The sequence below is a fragment of the Anolis sagrei genome, chromosome 4, assembly GCF_037176765.1.
Source record: "Anolis sagrei isolate rAnoSag1 chromosome 4, rAnoSag1.mat, whole genome shotgun sequence".
Taxonomy (NCBI): Eukaryota; Metazoa; Chordata; class Lepidosauria; order Squamata; family Dactyloidae; genus Anolis; species Anolis sagrei.
The window spans coordinates 224,589,663-224,604,271 of record NC_090024.1 but is presented as its reverse complement, the minus strand read 5'-3'; the positions used below and the strand labels follow the sequence as shown (position 1 = coordinate 224,604,271).

At 38.5% G+C, this 14,609-nt stretch overlaps 1 protein-coding gene across 3 annotated transcripts in view; it reads left to right on the top strand.

Moving 5' to 3' along the window:
* Positions 1-13,396, top strand: part of ZNF217 (zinc finger protein 217) — a 41,903-nt gene extending 28,507 nt beyond the window's left edge. For all 3 annotated transcript variants that reach the window (XM_060772092.2, XM_060772090.2, XM_060772091.2), the window contains exons 3-6: positions 3,033-3,158; positions 3,953-5,491; positions 9,286-9,411; positions 10,282-13,396. In XM_060772092.2, coding sequence (XP_060628075.2) covers positions 3,033-3,158; positions 3,953-5,491; positions 9,286-9,395 — 1,775 coding nt within the window. In that variant the 3' untranslated portion in view covers positions 9,396-9,411; positions 10,282-13,396. The remainder of the gene's footprint in view (positions 1-3,032; positions 3,159-3,952; positions 5,492-9,285; positions 9,412-10,281) is intronic.
* Positions 13,397-14,609: the final 1,213 nt, after the last annotated feature.

Here is a 14,609-nt window from a genome sequence, read left to right as displayed (position 1 = left end):
ATTGACATTGTACTCAGGCTTCTAATAGTGACAGGTTGTATTTCTTGATTTTCTCACTTCTCCTTTTTTTCTGGTTGTCTTTATGCACTTTGTTCATTGAGCAATCAGCATTGTCTTGTTTCTAGCATCAACCCATAGATAAGTTGACCTGGGCTTTTAGAAGTTGACTAACGTGTAGGATTGTTAGCAGCCTTGAGTCCCCGTGGGGGAAAAGGTGGGGTATAAATAAGGTTAATAATAATGATAAGGTGGATTTTTTAAATCCTTTTTTATTACTATATGCAGGCAGTCCCTGGGTTACAAACATCCAACTTACTTCAGACTCTTAGTGAGAGAAAACTTGGTGGTTCCAGAAGGCCTTTGAAAATGATTAGCCCCAGGCCCTGCTCTACACTTTATCCACTTCTACAGCCTTCATTACACTAGCCCTTGCCCAACTTTTTTTCATAGATGACTTAAGTCCACCTCGTAATTCTGAAGAACTAACCTACAGAACCCAACTTGTTTGTCACCCGGGGACTGCCTGTACAATTCTTTCTTGAACTGTGAATTCTCCTTATCCCCTGAAGGCATGGCTAATAGCCATGCTTGCTAGTAAATTCTGGAAGTTGGAGTCTAAAGTGATTTATCAAAGCCAGATTCTTTACTTATTGATAATGATATTGTAGCTTTTCATGCAGACATTATCTGATATAGTATTCATGCCCTTCTTCTTAAGGGCATGATCTCACAATTGTCATGTTTAGGTCATGGCCTAAGTTCTTCCTTGTATCTACACTGAAAGGAAGGATAATTTCGCAAGCCCCAATGCAGAAGCAATGTACAACATGTTCTACATACACTTGATTGCATCTCACCCTTTCCAGAAATGTACAACCTGTAATTCAGGATGGTGCAATGAAGCAATAGACATTTCCCTGGATGTTGGAACTTATTTTTCCTGTTTTAATACCACAGTTGTTTCTCAACTGGAGATAATTCTGTTAATTTTTTGGCAGTTGACATTGAGCTATAAGCATTGTCACATTGTAGGGCAAGAGGGGCAGTTTGGAAAATTAAAAAATAGCACACCTGCAAGGGACAAAATGTTGGCTGTAAAAGTACTTATTGTATACATTCATGTATAAGTTGACCTTGTTGCACTTCTAGGGCAGATTTTTGAATCAAATTATAGATATTGATATGAACCATAGATAAACTGACAGTCATTTTGTGGAAAGGGGAAAGCACTATTGCCAACTTGAGGCTAGCTGATCTGGCCACTGCCACCATTTTCCCTCCCAAGCTTTCTAAAGCAGCCCAAGAAACAGCATTGTGGTGGTTGGAGCATGCCCACCTTTACATAAGATCAGAATCAACTGTGTCCTGAACCCAAAATGTCACCTTCAGCGATTCCTTTCTATATCGTGACCAGTTCAGTTTCCTAGCCATAGTTTTCCAGAGTTCACAAAGTTTTGTTTTTTCTCACTATCACTTCAGGTGACCAAAACTGGAAGCTTTACAAAAGTAATTTGAACAATCGAAACTCTCAGGTTGAGAATAAGACTATGTTTGCTGCTCTCTAGTGGTAAATCCTGGGAATTACTTATATGAAAAACAACATTTCCTATTCTTTTGAATATGCCTAAAGGAATATCAATTGAAACGAAACTCCCTTTAAAAGAAAACAAAGGTGTACTGGATTGTTGTAGGTTTTTTCGGGCTATATGGCCATGGTCTAGAGGCATTCTCTCCTGATGTTTTGCCTGCATCTATGGCAAGCATCCTCACTACCTCTGAGGATGCTTGCCATAGATGCAGGCGAATCGTCAGGAGAGAATGCCTCTAGACCATGGCCATATAGCCCGAAAAAACCTACAACAATCCAGTGTTTCCAGCCATGAAAGCCTTCGACAAAGGTGTACTCCTTGAATCTCACTATTTACATCTAAGTTACAATAATTACCAAGTACAGACAGTCCTCAAGTTACAAACATCTGACGTATAAATCACTCATAGTTAAGAATGGGGGTGAGACAACAAGAAGTGGGAGAAATTTGTTTCTGAAAGAGGTCTCATGGGGAAAAGGTGTGGCCACTGAAACATTTTCACCAATCCTTTCCACAACAAGACAATTTTTTGAAAATCCAATTATCACAGGAACAGAAAGTGAGGTGAAGTGAAACAAACACCACCAGGTTGTTAACCCTTCCCTTTGCTCTCCAAGTCATGTGTGTGTGCATATGTTGCATAGGGCAATTTTAGTGAGACCACCTACAGACTCAGGGTTTAGATACATATAAAGAAAGAGGTAGAAAGACTTTAAAAAAACTAAAATGACTGTGCACTGTGTCATTAAACAGTAATGTTCTTTTTGGCTATAGTTTTTACATACTGTATATTCGTGTAGTTTCAAACTCTAAATTACCTTACTTGTGTGAAGCATCAACTGTTAGAATGTTATGATATTGCCTTGACCAGGTTGTGAAGGATTCTAGGAAAGCATATGATAGACATGCTGTCTACAGCATGTCTAATGACTATAGTAAAATTTCTATAGTATCTATTTTATTTTATGAAAATATTTATATCTAACCTTATATCTAAAGATTGCAGGGCAGCATACAATGAAATCATTTTTTAAAAAATTTGAAACATTTTAAAACAGGAATATTTCAATATAATATTAAGGGTATATTAAACAATTTGTCTTGTTTAACTTGTTAGTTTAAAATGGGTTGAAACAGATTTGATTGAAATCAGTTTGGCCCTTAATGCTATTGTCGAAAGCCACCTTTTCATGTGGTGCCAACAAAGCACCATTGATGTCACTGGTTAACCTACGAAGGGGAAAATATTCCCCTTTAGTTGGGGTGCTACAGTAAAAACACTGTTCTCATAATATTACTCTCAATGATCCTTTCTGGCAGACCTCAATCATTCTGCAGACATGTGTTTATATATTGTTGTATTTGTTTATTTATTGCAAAACATATTGGAAGCTTTTATAATATTTTTTTCCTTTTTGTTTCACCTTTCCTCCAAATCTAAAGATAAAAATGAAGAAGGCGTGGAAAGAAGAAAAGTTAAAAACCTCGGGGCTTCAAGAGAATGCAGCTATTGCGGAAAGTTTTTCCGTTCCAACTATTACCTCAATATTCATCTTAGAACTCACACAGGTAAAGCAATGTGGATGCTTTGGAATACTTGGTTCCCAACCTTTGGTCTTCCAGGTGCTTTGAAGTTCAGCTCCCAGAGTTCCTGACACTTGGCCAGACTGGCTTTAAACCTCATGTATTCGGATTCATGTGTGAGTCTTTAGAATCTGCAAAAGATCTTGTAAAATTGAGTGGCTGAAACAATAAGTTGTGATGTTGTGAATATTTAGTTGGGGGTAAGTCGCTTAGACCTCAGTAGGCCTTGTTACTAAGAGACCTTATATACAATCAGATTTCAATGAGCCCTAATGATCACTTTTTAAACACCATCCTGGAGTGTTTTTTAAGACTGCCTGGAGCTGATCTCCAGAAACGGAAGCAATTGGAGATCCAGGGTCAATTGCATACCAGTTCTGATGTTAGCGCCATCTTTCCTATGCCACTTAAAGCAAATAGCTCCAAGCCTGTATCCCACCTTTATGGATAGACACTCAATTGTTACTTGTTCGTCCAAAGGCTTGTGTTAAGTCTTTTTGATAAGAATGTTTGGAATATTTGCCACTTGTTTATCTGTATTAGACGCTTGCACTTTCCATATGGCAAAATGTGTGTATGTTATTTAGCTGAAACTTATTCTACACCAAAACGATCAGCCACAAAGTTATTTCTAACTTTGGGGGAAAATGCCAGTCTCCCTGTTACGTTTAGTAGAAGTTGGGAAGAAGAGTATAATGATTATTTTCATATTCTTCTAATTTCTATTCATATTTCATATTCTTCTAATACTTCTAATTTCTGGTTCACAACTTTTTCAGGTGAAAAACCATACAAATGTGAATTTTGTGAGTATGCAGCAGCCCAGAAAACATCTTTGCGATACCACTTGGAGAGACATCACAAGGATAAGCACGGAGAAGCTCTAGCCGATGGGAAAAATGACAGCAAAGATTTGTTACCTTCTCAGGAGTTGGGCTTCTTGCCAGGCAGCAGGCGTGCTCCAGAAACCAAAAATCTGAAAAGACTCCTCCAAGGTGCCAAAGACTCCAAAGAAGGCCCACCAGTAAAACAGAAGAAAGCAATGCTCTCCGCCTTTCAGAGTGCACTGAAAAATATAACTCAGGATACAAACAAAGGTACAGAGTGTGATGGCTCAAATGCAAGCCCATCGCTTCCTTCCATTGAAAACATAAAATTGGAAAAAAATGCAGTGGAACTTCAAACAAACAATATTGTTGATAGGACTGAGAAAAGGATTTCTGTGTCACCAGAAACCATGCTTTTAATCAATGCTTTAAAAGGAAAAACAAATACGCCTCTTGTAAGTGATATAACAGATGATTCAAAAGGCAGACTGATAATTCAAGAAAAGCCCTTAAATTTATCTAGAGGGTCTTCTCAGGATGTTCTAGTAACCTCTGTTTCCCGAGGCTCCTTATCAACCAGTACCTGCCCCTTTTGTACTTATCGGACATTATATCCAGAGGTTCTGATAATGCACCGGCGACTGATGCATAAACCCCCCAATAACCCTAATACTGTTAATAAAAGTAGCCTCCGAAATAGGGCCATTCTTAAAGGCAGACGTACTGGATGCCCACCATGTCTCCTGGGTAAGGATGTGGCCCCATTGCCTCTTGATTCTGGAAAAACCAAGAATTCTCTGCTTACCCATTCGAAAACCCCACATGTGGAGAAGGTTAAACAGTGTCCTGTTCTACAGAATAAAACACCTGTTTTTTCAGGGCTAAATTCCTGTGGCTCAGCACCAAATAACTTGAAATCGTGCAAACCACAAATGATTGGAATTCACATGAATAATTCTAGAAAACAGCATGAAGTTCATCTGACTCCTAACACTCCAATACAGGAAAGAGGGAAAAGGATGGATCCTAAAGCAAGATTTCTGGCTTCTCAATTAGGTGTAGCAAGTAGCAACATCAATGGTTCCCTTGAGACTCCGTTGAATGAATCTGCTTGGACAAGCAATCGAGAAACAGAGTTTGTCAGCAACCGACCTGCTGGGAATGCAAACTTGGAATTTGATGGACAGACTTCCAAAAGGATGAGACCTAATCCCTTGACTTTGGAACAGTTTGACTCTGCTCTCTGTCGGAGAGGGAATGATGCCAGCAGATTTCATAGTACAGGCAGATATACAGGCTTACTATCTCAGGAATGTTCACGCACCGAATCCGTCACTCCTTTTCTGCCAGCCAAACAAGGGCTGAGGACCTCTGAAGTAGATGGTGTAAATCCAGTGACTATTCTAAAGCCTTACGAAACCTATGGTCCTGGGCCATTTTACGCTTCCTGTGGATCGAGCAGCGGCCAAATCCAAGGCTCTTCAAAAGAAGGTATATACTGTCTTTCAACAGTGGGAGACAAAATAATGATTTCTGCTTGATAAAGTAGATTACAAGGAGTTAAAGTACTGAATTATCCATAGGAGAGAGAATTAGATTTTCATTTGATATCCAGTAAAAAAATCTTTTACTGCTTTGAAGGTTTCCCCAAATTGTTATGTGATCTAATCTTTTAAAATGCTGCCATGAATTAGAATAGTTGAGGGTTTTTTTTTTTCAGGAGCACACACACAAACACACATGTAGCCCTGGTGGCACAGTGGGTTAAACCACTGAGCTGCTGATCAAAAGGTCAGTGGTTCGAATATGGGGAGCAGAGTGAGCTCCTGCTGTTAACCCCAGCTTCTGTCAAATATGAGTACATCAATGGGTATCTCTCTGGCCACATGACCTTGGGAGTGTCTACAGACAACGCCAGCTCTTCATCTTAGAAATTGAGATGTGCACCACCACCCCAGAATCTGACACGACTAGACTTAATGTCAAGGGGACCCCCCCTCCCTCCCCCCTCTCTCTGTATATATTAAAAGATGCTCAATTAATAGGTTATTTTGTTTTCATTTCTCTGTTATGTTCTGTAGTCACAATTTTGAAGAAATTACTTCTAAATAAATGTTTTGTTGTCCATGGAAATGATCTGAAGAGCTATACACTCTCCCTTCCTGTAGTTGATCAAGTCACTGAAGTATCACATGTGAATGCATCAGGTTTTGATTTTCCTTTGATACTTCCTGGGCCCTTCTATAGAAATTAATAAGGGAAATCTAGGATTTTTCTGTAGCTCTATATGGAAATCTCTTCTCCCCACCCCCGCCCCCTCAAGCTTGCATCCTACCTTTCCCTTAAGGAGTTTGGCATGCTGCGCAAGGCTGTCCTTGTCCTTTCTACTTTCTTTCTTCATGACAATACTGTGAGGAGTTAAGTCCCAGTGAGTGGGTTAGTGAAGACTTAAACCCGCATCACTTTACTCCAGGTTCAAAATTATAACTACTGTGCCACATTGGCTATCACAACAAGAAAAACTTGTCATAAGGATCGAGTTTCTGCTTTTTAACATTGGCCTCTTTTTGTGTGGGGAATGGAGTGTGTTCATGTGGAATGTAACATGCAGCTGACCAAAGATTGGTGCTAGTAGAGGGTGTGGATATTAGCATATTGCCAGGCTGATTTTTTTCAAAGCAGAGGGGCGGGGGAAGAGAAAGGAGGTATTTTTTTACTGGACATCCAGAGTTGGCCATTAACTCTGCTTGTCCTTTGTTGTGGCACCCTGGGGATAATAGGCTATATTCTCCTTGAAACTACCCAGTTATAGCACTTTGATGTCACTTTTAAGTGTGTGTTGCATCCCATGGAATCCTAAAGTTAGGGGATCAGAGAAGCACTGGATCTCTCTGGCAGAAAATTCTAAATACCTCACAAAATGACAAATCCCATGATTCCATAGGTGGGAGCCATTGCAGTTAGTTAGTGGCATCAAAGTGGTATGAAAGATACCTTTTCACATTGCCAGGGTTTTTTAAAGTTTAAAGATTTGGATTTCTTGTGATCTAGGTTACAGCAAACACTTATTTATTTATTTTCCTTCTTATCTGTTTGTGGTAAGTGTGCCGGCATTGTCACCGCTGTCACAAAATTCTGTGTTTCTTAAGGCTGCTCTCACTTTTTCCTGGAACATGGAGATATCTCATCCCTTGTTCCTTTGTTGGCCTTTGGCCAATGACCAGTGTTCTTTAATAGGGTAAAATCGTGGATTGGTTGTTCATCAGCTCTTACTTTCCTGATGTCACGTGTTTCCAAAAGTCAGGGATTTAGGGACAGCGCTATGTTTTTAAAAGCAGCTTCCTCCAAGCTGTAGAGTGGATTTCAATTCTCTGCATTCATTTTTTGTGTTTGGTTGCCATGTTGTAGCACAATTACAGTAAAACAAAGAGCTGCAATTGTTTACTATGGTTGTGTTGTGTAACATAGGTTTACTGTTTCAATTTCTAAATGTAAATCCGGTTCTCTCTTCGAAGCTAGACAAAAGTATGGGTGTTAGATATGTGTGTGTAGCAGGTAGAGTAGGAATCCTGATGACATCCAGTAGCAGCTGATGCTACTGATGCATTAAAGAGCTATCCAGTATTCTGACCCTATTTAGGAGAATAGGATTCAGCACTTCGAGTAAAAATCTAGATTAAAACCTGGCATGGCTTTATTGCTCACAGCCCTAGAAACTTTTACGGCTCCCCCCCCCCCCAGTCCATATCTAAGTATAGAAAAGAATATCAGGACAATGTAAATCATCTTGGTTGAAATCTAGGGCAAACTCAGGATAGTAAGCACACTGTCTGTTATATGGGGCATTGGAAGGGATGGACAATATTCAAAGGAAGGGATGGACAATATTAAAAGAAAAGCTGATCCTAAGTAGAAACTGTATTTCCTCAGCCTAATGGATCAGGTAGTTGCAGTTGCCACAATTTTCATTCCTCCAGAATTCCCCAGAACATTATAGTTGGAACTGAAAACACTTTTCTGCTCAGTATTCAGCCCATGAATGTATGGATCAGATGCTGCCACCTGCTGTAAGATTTTGGCATTTGGCTAACTGTCGTATTACTGATTTAGATCCGGTTAAAATCATGGGAGGAAAATAATCTTGGATAATGGATCATCTTGCCTTATGTTGGTAATAGCATAGAATCACTTGAGATATGTTGGTTTTTCTATTGTACCTGTGGTGCAGATGTTGTGCTGTCTTGACTTCATCTCATATAACTCCAATAAAGCAGCATGATCGAGCACCATTTACTACTAGTAAGCTTTTGTAGGAAATAGTGTTATCACCAAATCACAGTATTGCCAATCATAACTTTTTCACCACATTCTCAGACCCTTCCCATGTGGTTTCTGCACTCTTATAGATTTATGTATATGAACCATTTTTATTCTGTTCTTCCTCACAGTTCATAAAACAGTACATCTAGTTCATAAAAACAAGACAGTCCCTGTCCACAGGCACGCAGTCTAAATTACATGGTACTAAAGAGAAAAGGCATGGGAAGGGAGGATGAAAAATGCAAACTTGCACACCAGTTCGTAAATCATATTGCCTAGAAATGACTGGTTGAACTAGAAGGATGGCTGAGATTTCATGATTGCATACTTGGGAGTCCAGGAGTTGTCTTTTGTATATTTCATGAAATTGTAGGTGTTCGGGTTGTACTGGAGGTGCTTTGCTGCTTCAGATTGGAGCTTTAAGCTAATACATAGCTTTACTAAGTCCATTTTTGATCCACAGTTTTAGCAATGTTCTTCATTGTTAGTAGATATTACTCTCCCACGGAAGTTGTTTTGATTTTAAAATTTGAATAACTGGCCTCCATCCCATGTCACAAACTGCTTGGTTCCAAAAGCTGTTGATTTTGTAAAACAGTGCAGTGGTTTCTGAAGGAAAGACATCTCTAAAAACTTTTTCAGCTCACATAAACTATTTTCAAAGCCCATTTACTCCCACGCTCTGTATTTGATTCCAATATTTTAAAATGTCATCATCTGAAAGTATATTTCTTGGACCGGGGGGGGGGGGGTTGGACTGGTCTCTTCCACAAGGTCTCTTCCAACTCTATGATTCTATGGATGGGCAGAATTGCATAAGAATTTCAAGATTTATTATTGTAGAAAAGGCACTGGTAAAAGTACTGTATGTTACTTAAGCAATGGTTGAAGAACGTGTGACGTTCAAAGTTCCTTATACCACCAACGTATTTTTTCTAATACCTCCCAATGATTGTTTTTATCAGGAAAAAGGCCAGTGTCATATCAACACTTGTCTAGCACCATACTACAAAAGCGAAGTCATGAGAGCTTTCTGGACAATGCACACAATCGACTAAATAATAAACGAACATGAGTGGCTGCAGTGAATGGTAAACTACATTTTTTCTCTCTTCTAAAGGTTGTGTATAAACTATAACTTAATATTTGCAATTACGACAGTAGTCAAGGAACCTTTTGGAATATTGATGAAAGATCACAGCATTGTGTGTTGATCAGTAGTGTTTGCTGTTTAGCATGTTAATAAGATGCAACCAACTGTATTTACCAAAAGCTTTATAAAGCGCACAATGGAAGTCATATTGGGCTCCCAGAGAGCAAATTATTTTAGGTTGATGGTCTGGATAATCCAGTGATTTCTCTCCTAACTATCCTAATAGTCTGTATAATGTACCACCTCCCTTAATACTTTGAATGGTTGTTTGCTAATGTATCTCAAATAACATTCTCATTTAAGAGTGCTCTGAATAGTTCATTGTATCCTAGATTTTTCTTTCTTTCCAGGAAATGTTGCTTTACTTACATATTTAAGTCTGTCCTGCATTTGCCTTGTTTGTCCACATATCATAACACATTAATCTCTTATGTAGCAGAGGAACTGTATGGGTGGTTTTGCAGCTGAGATTATTTACTAGAATTTGGGATTTAGCCCTCTATGCCCTCTTAAATCCACCTGCTGGTAGATTTTGGGAGAATATTCAGTGTGATAATGATGACTGCCGAGAAAGCAGTACTTCACAGTATAGTGGAGAATTTGCCTTGGGGATTTTTCAGTGACAGGCCTATAACAGGCCATAACATGTAGTTTGTCCTCAGAGTTTTAGTTTGTATCTGGAACATCAGTACAGTTTTTCTCTAATTTTGTAACAATGCTCTTACAAATATATTTACATGTAGAAGTTTGTTTTAGACCTGTTGTGCGAGACTCATTGCAACAGAACCTTTTTATTTGTGTATTGCAGATATGAGGATGCAAATTTTGAATTCCCTTGCAATTCATCTCTTGAGAATAATGGATGATGAAAGCTACCAAATTAAGCTGTGATTGCCTATGTATAGAGAAAAACACACACACTACAGTTCTGTTATGGAAGGTCTGATTTGTGTTTGTACAATGTGGACACAATCAACATTGTCCAAAACTGGGTTGCGAAGAATTGGTGAAGGGGTTCATCACGTCCTGATCTTCAGTAATATTTTTCTTAGAATTAGGATAGACCAAATATTCATAATAAAAATATATTTTACATACTTTTGTGCTGCTGAAAAGAACTCTCACTTCTGAAGATGTGTGTGTGTGTAATCCTTACACCTCAGGTAAATGTGTTGGAAGATTTTTGTATAAGGAAAATGTGCTTTAAACTATGTACATTTTTTAAAAAGTTTCCAAATGAACAGTGTACTTTTATATTCATCTTGTGCACAATTTAAAATACTCTCAGAATAAGGTAGGAATATGAACACCAAACAGAGTCTACAGTCTGTTTAAATAAGATATTCTTCTGTTAAGAGGGAGAAAGATTTTGCAGAGCCCTTGATATACAGCCACAGTTACTTTCCAATAGTGAAAGTATAAGATTTCTAGCAGAATGTTTTTTGACTTCCAACTATTGCTGGAGATTGAAGTTCAGTTAATCATCAATTTTCTAAATACTCATTTTTGGCTCAACGTACACATCACAACTGTGTGCTTATATACGCAAACACACATGTTTTGCACATGTCCCCAAAGCACACAAAATCCATTCCCTTTAAAATTTATACAACTCACAATTATTCCAAGTAGAAATAATGTTTTTATTTTCAAATGGCATAGCTCTTAGTCTAGCACCTAAAGCTGGAAGCTGTTTCCATTCTAGAAATCGGATTGCCCCCCGGATGGTCTTGCAAACCCTTGCTACCACACTAGACTGCTCTGGCCTTTTTTTTTATTCCAAATTTCCATTTCCACTCCCACCAGGAAAGGAGAATCACAAATTTTCATGTTTCTCTTTGCTTGGCAAGGGTCCTTTTTCATGTCTCTTGCTATCATTTGTAAAGTAAGGGCATGCAAAGGAAATTGCACCCATCTTCCAAGTTGGGGGGTGAGTGGTGAAGAGGAGGAATCGACCAGAGGTAACAGCAGGATTCCTCCACATGCTGTTTGTCTTTCCAGTTGGGAGCGAGTCATCTTCCATTCTGTATCTCTCCCCGAGTCAGGATACAAGCTTGGGATGCACAAGGCTATATCCAACTTTGTTATGTTCTGTGCCTACCTCTTGCTGAGAGATTCAGCGGTACAACTTTGAACAACGTTTTGACATTTCGATTTTGAAGTCATGGCCTGCCCTTTATGATACAACCAACACTATTTTTGGCAAAACCACGACGGGTTATATCCTGTGTGCTTAGTAAAGCCACAAGTTGATCTGATACATTAATAAAAAAAAGTTTTCTGATGAATTTAAATCATTTATCCACTGTGCCTGATTGAATATTGAATAAGGCAACTCTGTTCTAAGCCAAGGAGTTGTTCATATTCATGATGGATGTTCCAAACATCTTGTTAAACAGCTTATTATTTTTAATTTGCTATTGACATGTAGACATTTCCAGGACAAAAATGGTTTCCAAAATATGTTTTGCACTGTTGAATGTGTTTCTTATCTAATGTAAAACAAAGAAGAACATTCCCTTTACTCTGATATGCAACTTGGAGATGTTTTAAGTATTTTTGTTACTTCCTGTGTATTAAGGAATATGTAATTTTGATGTCTCTGTAAAACTGGCAATGTAACAAAGTGCTGTGTATCAGGAAATTGTACAAAATTCTTTTCCTGTTCATAAGCTGAGCCATATGTACATAAAATCTAGATTTCCCCCCATAGTTTTGCACTTTTATAACCTATTTTTTAAAGATGAATACACTTTGAAGATGTTTAATCTATTTTCTGGATTTGCCAATGAGTCTTATAGAATATGTACTATTGCTTGCCTGTTTCTTTCTTTTCTGAGTGCTCCTTTAAAAAAAACTGATTGTAAGAAAATAGAGATGACCAGAGCTATACTCAGTAACAATTATCAAAACAATCTCATATAATTTGGTGGTGCAGTCTTTTTGAGGCTTCCCAGCTTTCTTCTCCATATTGGAACACACACCATAGTTTCCACATCTAATTCTGAAATGCCTTTTGCTACTTTTTGTAGCAAGGGATCCATTATAGCATAAACACATTTTGCCATATAGAGGTAATATTGAAAAGACTGGATCACACATTTCCTCCTGCGTATGCCAGTGTGGATTTTGCAAGGAGATAGGACGTTACCAGGAAAAGGAGTCATTGTTGTTTATTCGTTCAGTTGCTTCCGACTCTTTGTGACCTCATGGACCAGCCCACAACAGAGCTCCCTGTCTTGGGTGTCCCTTCACAATTTCGCTCATGGCATCATAGAGGTGCTCAAACTCCAGCGCTGCAACAAGGCAGTAAGCCTTTGCTGAAGAACAGGAGCCATGTGACCCACATTTTCAGATATTACCTTATGGCACATAATGAAGAAACCCCTACATTGTGAAGTATCACAAAAGGGGCCTTTAACTGCAGCCATAAGACACAGTCCACCAACCACAGTATGCACATCCTAACGGGGAAAAATGCAGTGGTGCTTTATAGATTGCAGTTCTGGTCTCTGAAGTAGATTTTGCCCATCAGTATTAACTATGGGATACTACTGTGTTCATTTGCTTCTTGTCAATAACAGTGAGTATACTGGTACAAAATGTTCATTTGTTATATTTATTTCCTTCCACCTTGATTTATTTTAATTGTGAAACCCTTATGTTCTTGAGCTATGGACACCACAGAAGTCTTTTTAATTTATGATGTATTTTCAGTTTAGCGATTTATGTTGTTATATATGGATGTAAATACAGACTTTGTGGAGGTTTTTGCAAATGTTCCTCTTGTCTTTATTATGTACTCTGAGCACATTTATATGTACTTGACAGGTGGGATTTTGATTTCTCATTATGATTTGAGGGTGCTAGTGTGATTTTGCTCTTGAATGTATTTATAAATAAAAACTTTTGAGGGATCAAAACATCCTCCTCCATGTGAGTTCAGGAAAGAGGCTATGTGAGGTGTGTCTAAATGTGCTTTCTACCCCAGATTTTTCTTAAGTAAATCAGCATTCTCCTTTCACTAATTTAGACTCATAGAGTTGGAAGAGACCACACGCACCATATAGTCACCCCTCCATATTTATGATTTTGACTTTTGTGGACCTCATTATTCAGATCTCATTGTTCTCTCTAAATCCTCTAGTGTGGCTACGGTCAGCCTCTTCCAATCATGCTTGGGGACTTTGAGATTTCTAGAGACAACATATCTCTAGGAATCTTTAGGTCTTCCAATGTGATTGCAAGTTGACCATACAATTGTGCCTAAAGGAATTCTGATAGATTTTAAAAAGCCTACCACAGTGTCTTTATTTGTAGTTCCTCACATTTACAGGGGTCCTGTGCCCCTAACCTCAAATGTTAAGGCCTGATTCATAAATCATTCTTTGTCCATCTGGTCCTGCAGAGGTGTGTATAATGAAATCACAATTAAAACAAAACAAAAAAACAATCTTCCCTTCCCTGGAGTCTAAAACCACTATTAAAATATGAAGACCTGACAATTTGGATTGTTTGTGAAAGGATCAAAAAGGACCAAGTGAGTACTCCTTGAAGGGAATGCCACAATTGAGGTTCAATTTCTTGGAATGACTGTCAGGAGTCATTTTCTCTGCTATATGTCAGAGCACAAGTAGTAGTACTTGCAATCTTCAAGAAGGCTCACTTCTAAACCACTGTAAAAAATAATAATCATAATCTATCACTCATGGCCGAGTATGATTGCCATTCAAGTGTAGGATCTTGGTGTTGGGTCAGTAGGTGATGGTAAAGACCTATTCTTGATCCGTGTGTGTGTGTGTGTGTGTGTTTGTTTTTTTTTTTTTTTTTGCTGTGAGGACATCAATTTCCAGATGGAAAGTGGTCCCAACAAGGGTTGTCTTGATAATCCTCTTGACACATTTCTCCCTTTCACTTTCCATTTGTCCCTCTTTGAATTCCACAATATTTTTAACAGTTGACCTAGGACGCTTGAGGGCCAGAGATTCCCAGTTCTGTGTCTATGTCACCGTTTTTAAGAATATTCCATCTTCAAATCTGCTGCTGTCCACCAACATTCCATTTTTGAGTTGAGAATACAGTAATTGCTTTGGGAAATGGTGATCAGGCATTTGGACATCATGGTCAATCCAGTGA